Below are 17,049 nucleotides of genomic sequence, written 5' to 3'. Positions count from 1 at the left end.
TGCTCGCCTCAGTTCTGAGGTTTGCCTTTCTTAAAATAGGCTTTTCGAATTTTAATTATCCCAACCAATTCGTTCTTGAAGTTGTCGTGTTTTTCGTGAGTTCGATGTGCTTTTTAAAGAAACGTGTTTCCGTTTGATGCTTTTCGAACTCATCCTGTTTAGTCACGTGAGTTAGCGCTGCTCGCACTTACTGTTTATCCTGTCAGGAAGGGCTGAAAGCGGGAGTTGCCTCCCGTTGCCCTCCGTGCCCATCGCTGGGTACGTGCTGCTGTGTCCGTGACAGCTGCTGCCTTATTTTTTCCACGCTGCCTCCCGCTCCTGAAACAGAGCGTGGGCTCCTTCAGCCTCACGGCGAGGCAGAGGGTCCCAGCACGTACCCCAAAACTGGGCAGGTCCGAGAGAGAATTGCACAGCTCGGGCTCTGTTGTGCTCCTACCAGGAGTCTTGTGTTTCCTTTTGGGCTGTTGAATGTTGTGATTGGCCCCAAATCTAAAAAAAAAAAAAAGCTGAGTTTGTCCTTAAACGAGGTGATAGTCTCCTCTTGTCCTGCTGGTGTTGGATTTCTGCTGAGTTTAGGTGTGCTGGTTTCTGCTGAAGAGGATAAACAACAATTTATCAGTAGTGTCCTGTTGGAGCATATTATGTTGAACTTTTTGGTCATCTTTCCAAATAATAATAAAAAAGAGTTTTAATTATTTTAGTTTCCCACAATAGAAATGTTCAGCTCTTTTTGGTTTGGTTGCGTATTATAGATTGATTTCATCTTCTTTTCATGAAGTATCTTTGAAGCTTTTCTTGATACTGTACATTGTTTAGCAATAGGTTGTCTGAACGAATCCCCCAAAGTATTCTTGGGTTTAATAAGAAATAAAATTGAAATTTAATAACGTTACGGGGAAGAATTGTGTCATTCTTGGAGATGCAACCCACATATCATTTTCAGGTTCTGCAGATGAGTCCTTCCCTCTTTCTTTTAATTAAATGCAAAGTGCTAAACAGGTCTGTGTTCCTTGATAGCGTGTCCTTATGAGATACAGATATAGCTAGTTCTCAAAATGTCTGTAGACAGCCTCCCGCACTGCCTGTCGGAAGGTACTGAAGTCTGAACTTCTTGCTTTTTGTGGTCTAAAGGAAACACTGAGTTTTCCCTCCGCTCCTGGCCAACCTTGCGCACAGTTTACAAAACCCTGAAGAAGTTACAGACAAGTTGCAAGAGGCAACCTGCACCTACGTAAAGCAGAGAGAAAACTTTCCGGGGGACGGTTCCCGTAGGGCGATGGTGGCCACGTTCCCGGCTGTCCCCCCAGGAGAGGGGGAAGCTGGAAGCCCGGACCCTGCAGCGGTTGCAGCTCGGCGGGCGGCAGAGCTCTGCTCCTGGCTCTGTGACAGTCTCACACGGGACCCTGAGCAAATCATTTCTGCTCTCCGTGCTTCTGGGTTTTTGGCTCTGTCACGGAGGTAACGGGGTTTCTCGTTTCCCTGGTGAATCGTATGCGAACTTTTGAATCCAAGTTGCGACACGTGCGTTAGCAGGAGCTGTGCCCCTCCAGGCCCCGTCCTTGCATCTGTCCTGGAGGAGCGCCGGTGTGATTTGGGAGCCAGATTCCAAGGGAAGAGGCAGGTAGAGTGAGGACATTCCTGTAGGCAGGGAAGAGCAACTTCACTTCTGTGAAATCCCCTGTTTGCTACTACTAGGTATTAATCTTTTCAGCTCCTCTTAACCTGTCAATATTGGTACAGAAAGTCTAACTTATAATGCAACCTGTCTGGGAAAGGTATTTCTCTTATTTACCCTATTGGCAGGTGGATTTGTATAAATACTGTTAATTTTGCTATTATACCGTGAAATATCACAGAAAAATTGAACTTAAGTTAGAAAAGTCATAATAAAGGACCAGACTGTTATCAGCAGCGCTGTCTTTCTCTGTTTAATCAGTTTTCCTACTCTTTGGGGAGGAGGGAAAGAGAACATTGCCTACAATGGGGTTTTCATTTTGATAACATGCAAATGTGAAAAGAGCCCTGTCTTTATTTTTAACGCTGATGAGAGCCTTGCAGTAATTCCGGTCTGCAAGGACTGCGTAACCTTCTACAGCGCTGAACGCTGAGAAGCACAGCACACCAGAGCCTGCCTTCCCCATAAACCCCCTTCCCTTGTCCACTGTCCCTTCTGTCCTGAAGACTTCGTGACAGGACAGCCCTGGGGGTGTGGTGTGATGGGTTATGCGATGATGGACCCAAGGTAGGAACTAGTTAAAAAATGCAAAAGCTTCCCCAAAGAGACCTCCTCTTGCAAGCTGCTTTTTAATCCAAGGATATCTAAACTGTGCGCTTCTGTCAATTAAATTTTGCTTGCGCGTATTTCTGATCTTTCTTTCAAGCTTGCTCAGCCCCTCCCTAAACCAGTTGCTAAATATTTTATGTCGCAACAGTCAATTGAGAAGCCCCAAAAGTAGAATAATTTGTCTTAAAAATGGCTGTTGCTTTTAGCAGCGTGTTCATCTGGCAGGGTCACTGTCCTGGTTTGGGCTAAATCAGAACTAATTCTGGTTTAGTGCTTTAACTTTTCAGTTCAGTCTCCTCTGACTAACGGCACTTTCTGAAACAGCAGCCTGTTTTTCCAGACAGTGACTGCTCCAGCAGTGCCAAGGCCTGATGTTTATAGTTGGTACCAAGGAATGGGATGCAGAGAGGCCCTGGCTTGTACTGGTTCTTGTAGCGACCAAGGTCACTGCTAAATCTTGTACTGCGTCTTGGGGTGCTGGGCGTGAAAAGGGTCACAAGCAGGAAAAAGGTCACCCCTGCAGGGAGGAGCGAACCGGACAGGTGACCCAAACCTGACCCACAGAGTGTTCCATCCCATAGACGTCATGTTCAGTATAAAGCTGAGGGATCACGAGGGTCTCGCTCTCTTCGTCTCTTCCTCTCTTCTTCGATGGCCGACATCTGAGGAGGACTGATCCGTGCATCCCTGAATCCAGTGCCTGAGTCCAGCTCCTGCATCCCGTCCCTGTCTGCTGCTGAGTCCAGCCTGGGACTGCCCCAGTGCCAGCCCTGCAGCGTCGTGGGGACGTATCGTCATCGGGGTGGGGGGAGCTGGGTTCGGTATTGGGTTTGTATCTATTTGTACATATTGTAGATATTTCATTTTTTCCTTATTCTTATTATTTATCTTTTCTTTTATTGTTATTGTTCCATTAAAGCTGTTTCAGTTTTCTTTTCCAAACCGTAAAGTCTCTCTCCCTTGTTCTCTCTCCTTTTCCCTTCTGGGAGGGGAGAGGGGTTAGTAGAGAGCGTCTGTCTGTTGGTGGCCGGCCCAGCCTCAAACCGTGACAGTCACCTGTCTTGTATGAAGAGGAGGCTCGTTTAAAAGATAATATATCTTCCCTTAGTATTCCCGTGATTTGTCATAGTGGTACCTTACTGCCACGTGATTTGCCTGCTGCAGAGACAATATCCAGAATACCTGTAGGCCATCACAATTACTGAAGGTACTTCAGTGCAGTCGTTCTTAACGTAGGGTGCCAGTTGCCTGAGATTATCTTTCCCATGTGTTTGCAAAACTTGAAATTCTTGAGCTGGTCTGCATCGACGTGATCACAGTTTGTTTACACGGCTTTCAACAGCGGTCGTGTTTGATGAGTGAAATAGTGGTTCTGGTTGGTCGTGGTTTACGGAGGCATTCAGCTGGGAGGAAAGTTCTGTGGTGTAGGATCTGTAAACTTCGATTTTGCTCGTGCTTCTTTACAGTATCCTTGCAAAGGCTGCAGCCTGCCGTGCCGAAAGAGGCTGCCTGCCTGGCTTTTGAGAGCATCCCCCCTGGGGATGCTGCCGGTCTGGCTGTGGGTCAGCGCTGAGCACCTTCTGTCACCTCTGGGGCTGGTGCCGACGCAGCAGCGTGGGTGAGGCAGTTGAAAACAAACCTCTGTGGTCCGTGAGGATGCTGCAAGGAGAGGAAACGCTCCTGCGCTGGTTGTGCACGTGTCTGTGTCTCAGCCGTATTCTCCTCCAGCTTCGTTTTTATTTCAGCTCTTTAGTGACTTCTGTTTGCTCCAGAGAAAGTTCAGCTTTTTTCCTTGTCGTTTATCCAACGCCGAGTGCTGGAGCAGATATGTCTTTAATTTTGAGAGTGCTTCAGAGGATGATAATAATTATAGTTAAATTAGCTTCCTAACAATAATGCGAAGAAAGTAAGATACAGTTTTGTTTTGGGAAATCTAAAATAAACAAGATGAAAGGCTCTCCCTGGGGTGAGGAAGGCAGTTGGTTGAGGTTCATATTACTGTCAGGAACTTTGTTATTCTCGTGTGAAGTCTGTACCAAGATGCCTGCACCCATTTCTGTGGGCTGTTGCTCTGCGTATCTGTCACTCTGATGCTGAGGACCGGGAGAGGTGGAGGCCTTCGTGAGGTGCTCTTGTATGAGTAATTCCCCAAACGCTAAAAACAGTCCATGAGGATTTTGGAAAAGCGCCAGCCAGCTGAATGTGCGTGTTTATGAGCAGCTCTGTTCACTTCGCTTAACCCCGAGCCCCAAATAAGTAGCAGATAATGGCAGTGGTACTCCGGTCAGGGAGCAGAGGTTTCCAGTGTGCGGGTGAACTTTGCAGACAGGCTATCTCCAGGCAGGTTTCATTCCATGGAAGAAAATTCCAGTTTACAAGAGAGATTGAAAGGGCCAAACCAGATCTTTCTGCAGAGAGATGTCTTTAAATGCTAGCGTGGGTTGAGTTGTCAAAGAAGAAGGTCAGAATGGTGTTTTCCACCAAAACAGAGGCTGAAGCTTAGAGGAGCCCGTGAGAAGGAGAGGGCTTGGAAAGTCCCATGGGAAGGGGTGCCTGGAGGGACTCGCTGCCGCTCTCTGCAGCCCACCCAAAAGCGCCGGTGTGTGCAGTGAGGAGGCAGAGCGGTCCCTGCAGGGATGGGAAACTCTCTGCCCAGGCAGTGGGGAAGAAGGGTGCTGGTCGCTGCTGATGGTCCCATCAGCTCCGCTGCCGCCTGAACAACCCAGGTGAGCAGCTGGAGCTGCGACAGCGAAGCTGACAAAACATCACTAAATGCATTTGGGGTCAGCGGGTAAATCTTAAACCAAGTGGTACCAGTCCCAACTCCTGTATCTTTTTAGAGGTTGTAGAAATGTCAGTGCACATCTCTCTGCTCTGCTGGGGGTTTGTGGCTTTGAAGCCTTACTCAAAGGTTGCTCCTCCGCGTGGGGCTCTGTGGAAAGCGCTCCTCAAACAGGGACTGATGCAGGCGCACACCGGCTTTTGTTTGTTCTGCGTCTCCTTCCTTGTCCTTCCCGATGTGTCCTGATGTCCCACGAGCGGTGTGCGAGGCTTTGGGTGCCAACCAGCGGTAATTACAGTAAAAGGAAGTAATTCTAAATCCCAGAATGGTTTAATTCTTGTGTTCAGTGCTGCATGTGTGCAGAATTCTTTAAAAACATATTTTGTATGGCTTTTCCTTATTCTTTTTTCTTTTTACTGTTTGAATACTGGCCATACTCATAAGCGCTGTTGTTTATTACTTGCATTTATAATTTTATGATTAGCATTAATAGAATTGTAAACCAAGGTACCTGAATCACATTTATTGAGGGCAGTTCTCTAGATTTTCAGTGAAATAGTTTTTAGTATAGCAGCGGGCGAAAAGAGGTGGGTAAAAGCAATTGCGTTTAGAAAACCCGAAAATAAATGGGCTGACCTTCAGAAATCTTAAGCACTGTGCTTTCGATTGAGGGGCGTACTGTTTAATGCTGAGACTGTATAGAGCTTTTTAAAGGGAAGCATTTTGGGTTAAAATGGACTCCTTTGAAAAAGAGCCTTAGAAAAATGATGAATGGTGTTGTTAAAATGTCTCATTAATTTTTTGCTTGCCTCTTAGGAAAGTTAGCGCAAAGCGCTTTCAAACGAGGGAACGCTTTGTGTGTGTTCTCGTTGTGCGCATCATCAAGTTTCTAATAAATAAGCCTTTTGCAAAATGAATTTCATCTGAGCTATCGTGGTCTTGGGTTCTGGTTTTGATCTGTGTGAAGATCCTTTTTGCTCTTCTTGCCAGAGAGGTTTCCCTGTATTCAGAGATGGGAGGTTTTTTCCCTACTCTTTGGGAGCAGAGGATTTTCCTTGAAATGAAACAATAATCGGGATTTTCCTTATTCAGAAGTCGCTGAGCAGCAGTAGGTTAGAGCCTGTAGCAGTGTTACTGCACAGAAGGGGGTCGAAGGGGGCCTGGCTGGGTATTTTTACCTGGCTGGGGCTCACCGAGATCGGGGAGGAGCAGGAGGAGTCTGCGCAGAGTAACAGAGAGCTGCCTCCGAAACAGGGGAGGGGGGCTGTGGCGTTTCTTCTTCTCCTGGCAGTTGGTAGTTAAAAGAAATTTGGAAACCTTTGGATAAGGACTTCATGCTAAGAACCAACTTTTCCAAATAAAATGCCTTCCAAAATAAATACCTTCTCAAATAAATATGTAGTTGTGGTACTTCAGTACGGCTTTTTTTTTTTCCTCTGTAGTCCCCAAACTTGTTTTTTCACTAACACACGAGGTAGGAAACTGAAAAACGTACCTTGGTTGCATTTATTTTGCACCCATAATGTTATTTTGTTAATTAATTACAAGAGCTTTTATCGACTTGCTCCCTGGTTTGCCTCGCAGGGGTTGTGCTAAGCAGTTCCTGCAGGGGCCCAGCGTGGAGCTGGCCTCTTCCAAACGTTCTCTTTTATGTAAAATGCCCGATTTGTGTTGCTTGTAGGAGCTCGTGGGTGCAGCAGTTTGCACCAAAGGGGTTGGAGACTGCAGACGGGTATGGGACTGCTCTGCTGTGGGAAGGGGGGAGCACGTGGGGCAGCGAGAGAGGGCTTGGCAGAGCCTGGTCTCCTGATGCTGCAGGAAAGGTCCCCAAGATGGGGAAAGTTGGGAGCTTGTGACCTCTGGCAGCAGAAAGATGGTTCTGCTCTGCCTTCAGGGAGGGGACCTAACAGCAGCCTCCCAGGCTGTCCACACGCCGGAGCCACGTTCTTCGTTGCAGTTGACCTCCATCCTTGGAAGTTTCAAGACCCAAGAGCAGCCTGGTCCAACCCTGGAGCAGTCCTGCTTTCAGCAGGCTGGAGAAGCCTCCTGAGGTTCCTCAGATAGCGTGTGCCATTATCCCAGTGACTTCCTTAGCACACCTAAATGCTGCTCTTTCACGCCCCACCTATGAAAATAGAAAATTTCCTTGCGCCTTGTGCTCTTTTCAGGAAAATCATCTCTTTTTACATTATTTTCTATTTTGGAACCAGTGTGCTCGGCTGGTCAGGATGTAGTAATTGGCCTTGAAGTCCTGTAAAGGATTTCCTTTTAAAACAGGTTTTCTATTGATTGATAGAGATTGAACTGTCAGAGATCAACTCTGGATCTGTAAAATACATTTTGAGGAAAAACAAGATATGCAAGGCTAAGTACAGTAATATTCACCTCTAAACTTGGGTATTGGGCTTCTGCATTCTGAATAGACCTACACGGCATCAGGTTGACCTAAATGAGATCTCTGCTGCCTAGGCAAGCACTGAGCGGCCTCAATCAGGTGGGGTAAAGAAGATGGCATGTCTTGTCCAGGAGCTCCGAGAGCAAAGTTTGTCAGCCGAAAATACCTTTGTGATTTTGTAATAATGTTTGTGGCAACGGGAAAATAAAAAAAAAACCCAACCATTCATCACTCACGTTATTGCAAATGTTAACTCGTGTTTCTCAAAGGAAAAGACGCATGTTTTATTCCTTCCATTTACTTGTGTTCAAGACGGCAGGATTTGGCCTAAGGAAATGGAAAGCCGCATATATTCAGTAAGAAAAAAAAAAAAAAGTGATAAATGTTAACGTTTTGCACTGGTTTACACTCTGCTGCTGTATCTGTCAAGCAACTTTCTCTCTAAAGGTGCTGCTGAATTTACTGTCAGATTTTCTCTTACAGGAAAAGAAATGTTTGGTTTAATACTATGAGAAATATAGGTATGAATTTATATAGATATATAGATATATATATATATATATATATATATCTATCTATCTTTAGGGATGGTTTGCTTTGGTTTGTGTTTTCGTCCTGTCCTCACTCGTAGCACGGGTAGATGCCCGTCACAGAGCCGAGGCGTTACGCTCCTGGGGAGCTGGGCTGCCCTCCTACAGAGTGATCCCCTGGTTTTGGCACGTTTGCCTGAGGGGTCTGAACCGTCACCGTGTGCTTTCACTGCCGCTTGATGGGACCAGGAACCCATGATGGTGCCTTTGAAGCGGTACCCGGCGGTGAGCTGGTGCCACGGGTCGTTACCCGCTATATAATATGCTTTTCGGAACAAGACGTGCCGGGAGATCCTTTGCCTTCTCCATGGTGGGTTGTCATGTCCGTATCCATGGTTGTCTGCCGTTCGGCTGAAGTGAGCCGACTGGTTTGCAGACACGTGGGTTTTGCATTGAGCTCGTCCTGCAGCGCGAGCTCCCGTGGCAGCCAGCGCTCCGAACAGCAGGGACCGAAAAGTTGACGTTTGGGGCATTTTTAAAGATGGATTTTCACCCTTCGAGTCCGTGAGTGGTGACAGTTTCATTCCTGACTTCTGGAAATGATAGCGACTGATTTTTGTTTCTTTATTTGTTGCTAATATAGAGAGAGTGCATGATGTAACCAAAGAGAAAACTTAATTTTTACATCCTCGCAAACTGGTAATTGTGAGGGACTTTAAACCCTTTTCAGCAAAGTAAATTCTATGAGAATGTTCTGAAAGCCAAAATGTAGGGAGAAGTTCATGCTAATGTTTTTGAGCGTGGTTTGTTTTAATTATTTATCCGTTTATTTACTGAGCTGTGTAGTCTTTTAAGGCCATTTAAGGAAAATTTTATTGAAAAAGAAATGTGACTTATGTTTTTTCATCTGTTCCTGGTCATGGTAATAGCGACATTACTTAACTTAGTGTAGCTGTGATTTCTCTTCGACTTTCTCACTATACATAAAGAGCTTAATATTTCCAACTTCAAGATTTCCCTGGAAGAAAATGGACAAGACTATTTAAAATAGTTTTACCCCTGAGGGAGAAAAGCATTGGCATGTGTTGTGTCTCCTGCAGGGAATTCTCTTCTCATTCTGAAATTTTTCAGTGTTAATATTACTTGTGGGGTTTATTTGATATTAAAATTTCCCTACCTGTATCTGTTAAAGGGCCTTTTCAACATTTATTATTTTATTGTAAAGATAATTTGAGAAAATAAGTAGTTTCTGAGCGTTCGCATGCCTCCTCAGCTTTTCCTTCAGAGCTGTATTTTATGGGAATTATAAATGTTACATTTTGGAATTGCATGGTCTTTTTTTTTTTTTTTTTTTAATATAAAATGCATTTTCTGAATAATAATGCATTGTTTCCAAAGAAGAATCGGCTGCTTTGGTGTGCGGTTTCTCTTTTTCTCTTTTTTTTTTTTTTTTTTTTTTTTTTCTTTTTCTTTCTTTTTTCCTTTTACCAGAGCTGAATTCTGAGTTACTGGTCCTCCAGCATGGGGCTTCCTGTACCACAGGTTTGCAGAGATCCTGGATCCCCTGATTTGGCTTTGCAAATACTAAATTCCCACTTGCCTCAGTGTACCTGGTTTGAGAAGAAAGAATGAAGCCGGTGCCTCTGCTTTGGGGCAGGAGAGAAATGAATTGTATTAAACTGCTTACAAAGGGCATTAAATGTGCTTCTCTGATGAGATGTGCAGTAATTATCTTAGCCACGGAGTGACTACTTCATTTCTGAGCTTTGCAAGTAAGGAAGGGCGTGAAAGGCTTTCAGTATAAACCTGGGCACTGTCTCAGTGAATAAATGGCTAATAATTGCCCAGGGCAATGGCAAGCCCTCAGTGTTGCCCTTGCAGTACGCGCTGTATAAACGTAGGTTTGCAATTGCTCCTACAGTTAAAATTGAAATTGATTTTTTTTTTTTTTTTTTGAGAATTAGATACTTTTTTCTGTGTATTGCTTGGAGTGGTGCGCTGCAGAGGATGACGATGATCTCCGAATCCAGCTAAAAAGATCAAAAATCAACTTAAGTTAAAATTTAATAATGTTGTTAGCTGTTGCTAAATAGTTAATAGACGTATTAAAAACACCTACGGTACAAATATTGCCTATAAATAATTACAAAATTTTATTAGCGTCATAATTAAGAGCACGCTGGCTGCAAATGATGCCTCGCTAAGTGCAAGGAAAATGATGAAAAGTGAGCGGATGACGGGGAATGTATTTTTTTCTAATACGAAATAGATGGTCCTCACCCGCGGGGCTTCAGCTCCGTTTGGCAGGTGGGGATGTGAGGAGAGGCGGTGTAGCAGGGATGTCTGTGTGCGTAATGCAACGGAGGCTTGAAGGTACAGTGTTGGACCAGAGAAAGAAAGGGGGTTTGTTACCCTGAGAATGATGAGATGAGCAGGAATCATTGTTTTCTGCAGGGAAGCGGGAAAAAATGTTGATTAACTTGTCACGGACCCTGCCCCGTTCTGCTCAGTGCCCCTTTTGGGGCTCAGCATAAGCCAATGTGACAACATTTGGCAAGTTTCAGTTGTTTAACTAAGACCTAAACGAAATGACAGAACCCCGAAATATTCCCATTTCATTTGGATTGGCTAAGCTGCTTTCTCTTTCTGTATTTTTTTTTTTTTTCTCCAGCAACCCTTCCAGGTTTTTAACAAGCTTTCATTTTCGCATTTCCACGTGGAAAGCAGAGTGTTTAACCACCAGACGTTAAACTTCCGTGTTTCCTTTCCGATTCTCACCGTGCTAATTAAGAAGATACTCTTCTGTAATTATCTCTCTCTTCAGTGACTTGCAGTTTTCCCTGGCTACGGGGACAGCCCTAGCAGCTCCCCCTGAACTCGTGCGCTCCTCCGAGGGGAGGAGTGGGCTGCCGGAGCCAGGGGTGCTGGCGGGGGCAGAGAGGGCTCGGGGACAAGGAGCCATCCCGGCGAGCGGCCGGAGGAGGGGAGAGGGGTCACCCGAAGATGCAGAGGAGATGGCGAGCAAATTCACCCGCACCTCTAGCTGCTCCTAGATCTAAAAATGAATACTAAAATGCCTTTCAAAGTTTAGCAGTTGCCCCACGTTCAGTTTTTTTTTCCCCTACGAGGTTGCCATGATCATTTCCTCAGGTATGAAGCTCATCTTTTGACTGTTGCAGCCGTGCGTATGAGCTTAAATTACTCACCAGGCGGGTAGATAAACGCAGAAGTGTGACCAAAACTACTGGCCAGTTACAGAAAGGGCTTTGTTAGAAGGAAGCAGGGGCTGCATGTTGACCGCTGGGTTACCTGGAAGGGGCTGTGTTTGCGAGTGTGGGGTTGGGCTGTGCCTGTGAAGGAAGGTAACGGTACGTTTCTGCGTTTGCAAAGCAGTGATCTTTAAATTCAAGTGCGTGAGCATCTATAAAAAGCTGCCATGAGCAAAACAATGTTTGTCTTCAGCCCCCCTGAGCATTTACAAACCATCTACAGAACCTTACGTGAAGTGATGGCCCGAATTACATCTGCAGCCTAGTCTTAAGCAGCCAATTTAAAAAATTTATAATTCTGACTAACAATGAAACATCGCTTTGATTGATGACATCATTAGGGGAAATCAGACTGAATATAGGCTGTTGAATATTTTCTTGCAGGCATAAGCCCTTTTACAGTGTCTTTTCTGCCGAGCACTTGTTATTCGGTGTGTTGACAATTAACGTTTTGAGGTGATCCCGCCTTATTTACATTTCATAGTAGTAAGCATTGTGTTTGTACAGCCACAGCTTCGATCCTTGTCATAGTTTGTGAGAAAGTTCTTTTGTTGCCGTGGCACAGCAGCTCGGGTGGCCTGTCCCTTTCATATTCACGCCGTTTGCACATGCCTGAGAGCTCTTGTCAGGTACCTTTGCGTCGTGTAGGAAAAATAATGCTCTCTCATGGACAGAATCAGTTATGTGGGAGTTTAGATGTAAACGCCATTACATAGGAGAACAGCAAATTCAAGGAGTGCTTATCTGTGGAGGTTGGGGGATTAGGCTGTAAAGAAGAGGGCTCATAACGCACACAGATAACCTAGTGTCATTTTGCCTTTGATCTCAATTACTTGGACTGATGTAGAAATAAATATTTTAAATTGAAAGTAATGCAGATCTTAAAGGTAAGAATAAAAACTCGGTGTTAGGCCTAGGAAGACTAGAAAATTCCCGAGTGTTCTGCCAGGCTGCGCGTGGCACAGAGTAACCTTGAGAATGGCACAGAAAGGGGAATTTTCGATTTTATCAAACCATATATAGGATCATTTATTTTCTCAGTAATGGTGCTGATTTTTTCCCGTCAGTTTATTCATCATTAAAGATCAGAAAAGGTGTGGATGCTTGTACAGTCAACAGGATTTTAGCAGATAGTCAGAGGAAGAGGATGGGCGGGCAGAAAAGTCCTTTATGGGACTGGAACTTCTGATCGCTGTAGAAGTGGGTTGGAGTTGTTACTACAGTACTTTCATGTGCCAGAAGGAAAGATTAAACTTTTTGGGGTCACTTTTTACTTTCTCCATGGTTTGAGAGTGGTATGCTATTCCCTTTTTATGGAAGTTACTGGGTTTTGTTTTTTTAAGCATCACAGTGTCTGAAAATACCACTCGGTGAAATGAGAACTTGGGGTTTAGCTGTGCTGCTCAATATAATGATTTTTAAGAGATTTCTTCCTTGAGCAGAGTATCGACTTCCCAAATGCAAATCCTGATATTGTGTGATATTTTTGGGAGTGCTGTTTATTACCTTCCAAAGCCTTTAATGCCTGAGCAATTTTTATATATGAAGAATATGTTGCAAAGTCTTCGGTGAAGGCGGTGATAAAACCATGAAATTGGAAATAGAAACTTTTCAAGATGTTTCTTGTTTTCTCGACAGAATTTTGCATAACCATTAATGAATTTAAATTATAGAATTATATCCACTGTATTACGTGGTGCTCAAGCAATATTGCATTTTGATACCAAGTATTAAATAATTAATTTGGTTTTACTTTTGTTTTTGATAGGGGAGTTTTGTGGCGTGCATGACTGCCATTTTAAGGCAAATGGAGGACTACCACTATGCTCATTTAATCAAGACTTTTGGAAAGATGAGGTCGGATGTCGTGGTAAGTTTAACATGTTTTATCTGTTCACAAGATACTTTAGCTTGTGTTTGGTTTTTTTTTTCCTGTTACTGTTTGTTAAATACACTTGTGAAATGTCAACAAAATGTGTTTGATAGTACAGATTTAATATAAAAATAATTAATAAAGCACTATGGCTTATTTTCTGAATTTGCAAAGGACAAAATTAACCTTCCTGCCACATGCAGGAATACAGCTCATCTCTGGAGCTGAAAAAGCAAGCACTGAGGCAGTGGGTTTAACGCAATTAAAAGAAAGCGTTAGGAAATAGTAGTGCCAAGGCATTACTAAAAATCCGTTTTGTTTAAGGAGAGGGAAAAAAACCCCACGAACTTTCTTGAGGAAAGGAACTTTCAGCATTAAATTTTCCAGATGTCCCAGTTTGTTGTTTAAATAGCTTTTACTTACGGATCCGCTCACTTTAATTTTTACACAAAACATTTCAACCTTCAAGGTGCCCTTAGTTGTTAAATAAGCAATAATGATTGAAATTTGTCTTCTCAGAGTCGTTTGGTAGCCTAACTAAGCCAACCGCGCAACTTAATTAGAGCATAATAGAAGGGAGTTTATAGCTGAGGAGATAACTCTCTAATGACCTGAAACTATCACTGCCGTATGGCAAGTGCATGCCGCAAAGCAGCGGCCAGACTTGTTGGCTGAGCTCCCTCCATTAGCAGGTGACCTGGAGCCTCATCAGCTGCAGTACATCACCCACTCCGGGGATCCCGTTAGGTGCTTTAGGCAGTTTTGGCCTTTAATGTAGTCTTCAGGGTGGCCTTTATTTACGTTCCCGTTTTCCTTGCAAACCCAATGGAACAAAACCCAGGGTCTTTCCTTTCTGTAGCTTTTTTTCTTTACGTTTGGACTTTCCAGTCTGTCTTTATGTCTTTAATTTTTATTCTTCTTATTTCTTTCTGCTTATATTATGCAAGACTTGAGCTCTTTGACCTGTGCCAGTTTCCAAATCAGGTGCTAGAGCCTCTGGTGCTCAGTCTGTTGGTACCTGATCTGGCATTACTGAAGTACAAAGCTGGTGATTCAAGGGAGTGAAGACAAGGTCCAGCTGCAAAGAGCTGCAGATGGGCATCGCTAGATGGAAGGGGTTGCTTCCCACTTGGCCTGCTTTGGGATCTCAGAGCACTTACATGGATAGTTGCTTGGTTTTCCATTAATAACGCAACGTTCCCAAGCTAAATGCAGCTAGTGGAGTGAAAATAATGGTTTTAGCATGCAGAAAAAGACGTGAATGTTAAGGTTAATCAAGCCAAATATTTCTGTACTTTTAAAGTGGTTCAAACCATTTGGCTCTGGAAAAAGGAGAGTTTACATGGAAAAAGGTAAAAGCAGTTTGCTCTTAAAACAGGTAATGAAAAAATGCAGAGAGAAAAGTATTGGTTAGGAAATCTGATTTTTTTCTTAATGGCAATAAAGATATTTTAAAGTCTCGCCTTTTTGGTCTAAATTGTCTGAACGGTGATTCTGTAGGTCAGATCTTTCGTGGTGAAAACAAGGCAGTAATTAGGTATTTGAGATTTGGCATGCAGTCTGTTTGTAATTGCTTGTTTTAAGAGTTTGATTTATGTGCTATGCAGTGGACTGGGATACATAAAGAATCACTTCTTTCTTTTGTCTTGACTCTGTATATTCATCCCTTTCTGTGTGTTCTTGGGATATATAGCTGGAATTGCTCTGGACTGTTAAAATTGTATTTTTCCATCAGCATGTGCACTGTTTGATTACTTGTTTTCCACTGCTTGATTGTGGTCTCTACTAGCACGTATGTTAAGCTAAACTTGGTCAGTTGCTGCAGTGCTTTTTATATCTTTAATTCAAACTTACCTTTTTAATATTGTTGTTGATTAAATGCTAATGGGCGATAAAATACATCGTAACCTGGTAAAACATTAAATGGGTGATATGTTCATGGTAGATAATGCTACCCTCACCTGACTTTAAAACATGAGTAATGTACATGAAGGTGTGAATGTGGAGGTATGATGGCAGTACGTTGTTAATCCTGTGATACAAAGAAACTACAGTGCATAAACTAATTTTTCATATTTATTTTTAAACACAAGTAGAACTGAGTCATCGTTTAGGACAAAAGGGTGAAGAAACCAACCCAGTTTCTCTGTTTAGGAGGAAAAAAATTACATAACCTTTTCGGTGAGAGCCAAGTGGGAAGTTGCTGTTGTCATGAGTATTTCTTGTAGATGCGATTTCATCGTTACTTTGAAACCCACATCTTGTTCGGTATTTTATGTTTCACCATCAGAACTGATGCCCCGTGCAGCTCTCCCAGAAGCATTCCCTCCCTTGCTGTATTGGTGCTGTGGTTCCACTTGTCCGTGTTCCTCTCCTGCAGCTTTTGTTTTCTTCTGTCTTCAGCGGTGGGGTGCTACTGAACTGTACTGTGTAACGTATGGTCCTTGGTTTGGATGGAAAAACCCTTTCCCTGCTACTTCTTTTAACTTTTGGTGCTTTTTCCTTTTCAGTCCAACCATTTTTTGAGCCAGTGCTGTTTGACTTGCCCGCTGGAGCTTAGATCCAGAAGCCTTTTTCATTTAAACTCTAGTTCCCTACATACAGAGGTGATAACTGCATCTCCTATTACAGGGTTTTCAGTGTAATCGCAAAGGCGTAAAGAAGCAGTGGTTTAGAACTGAAACTAGATTAACTCAAAGAAATGAATAAGTTTTTCTTGAAAAAATAATTACAAGAAAAAAGGAGAACTTAAGTGAAGCTGTGGTTGCTTCTTCACCATTGGAGACCCTTAAATCTTTCTTCAGCATATGCTCTTGCTCAACCAGAAGTTATCAGCCCAGCGTTGGAACTGCTACAGTAAACTTTATGGCCTGTGTTATGTAGGTGTCAGTTTTAGGTGATTATAATGGTCTTATTTGGCCTCAAAAATATTAGAAAAGATGAGGTGGAATGCAATAAAACCAGTCTTGTATCTCTCTGCAGAATATGGTGTTTAGGTTCATTAAGGTATTTCTGTTCAAAGAGAAATTTCTTACTGTCAAGCCTGCTATCATCCTGAGATGAAACATCATCCGAGAACAGTGAGGTTATTTCTGAGGCTTAACTGATCTCTCTCCCCTTCTTCCTTGGTAAAATTTATATTCAGTTGAGGCATATGTGGCGTTAGTTGACAAAAAATACGTATGTTAGTGTCCTGCCAGGTAGAGTATCTCAGAAGCGTTCCTCCCTAAAGGCATTCAAGACAATGTCCTGGAGTCAGTGAATTATGTAGGAAGACGGACTCCGTAGGGTGTTTTAGGTTGCAGTTTTCTGCACCTCCATTTTCTGTTCCCCCCTTACTATTTTGCACTCCTCGACTTTGGGTTTCAGCGTGAGCATGTGCCTTGGTGAGTGTTGTACCTCCTTTCCTGAGAAGCTTTGACTAACGGTTGATGCGAGCGGGTGACCCCGTGGCTTCAGCAGGCTCTTCTTTGCGGGAGGTGACGTTGAGAGTCGCGGGGGATGCCCCGTGGTGGTGGGACCCCGCAGGGGCAGCCCACCCAGAGCCATCCACAGTGGTGGGGAGCGGACTCTGCAGCGGCAGCCTCGGTGGGGTGGCTCAGCGCAGGTTAAGCGGTTGTGCTGAAAAGCTGTAGCTGGGCGTACCTGACGTCTGACTGCTCTTCCCCAGGACTCAGCAGCGCTGAAGCTGCCATCAGCTTGGCCTAAAGTTTTTTTCAAATCGAGTTGCTACGTGTTTGAGCTAGGTTTTTTTATTAAGAATTTAGCTTGAAGAATTTATTGAAGAACCTCTTTGAAAAATCCAGGTTGTGAAAAGTATCAGTGGTGATACAGGTGTGTCGGGGTGATGCTCGGGGGAGATGGAGTTGTCTAAGCCCCCTCAGTCACCGTCTACCCAGTTACAGGGCTGAGCTTG

At 43.8% G+C, this 17,049-nt stretch overlaps 1 protein-coding gene across 1 annotated transcript in view; it reads left to right on the top strand.

The window, feature by feature from the left end:
• DOCK1 (dedicator of cytokinesis 1) overlaps positions 1-17,049 on the top strand; it is a 311,635-nt gene that overhangs the window by 167,016 nt on the left and 127,570 nt on the right. Inside the window, exon 28 of the mRNA XM_086466312.1 lies at positions 13,029-13,130. Within this exon, the coding sequence (XP_086322438.1) occupies positions 13,029-13,130 (102 nt within the window). The remainder of the gene's footprint in view (positions 1-13,028; positions 13,131-17,049) is intronic.

The sequence above is a fragment of the Leptosomus discolor genome, chromosome 6 (genome assembly GCF_034619465.1).
Source record: "Leptosomus discolor isolate bLepDis1 chromosome 6, bLepDis1.hap2, whole genome shotgun sequence".
Taxonomy (NCBI): Eukaryota; Metazoa; Chordata; class Aves; order Leptosomiformes; family Leptosomidae; genus Leptosomus; species Leptosomus discolor.
Note: the sequence above shows the minus strand (reverse complement) of the source record. Positions and strands in the feature narration are given on the sequence as shown.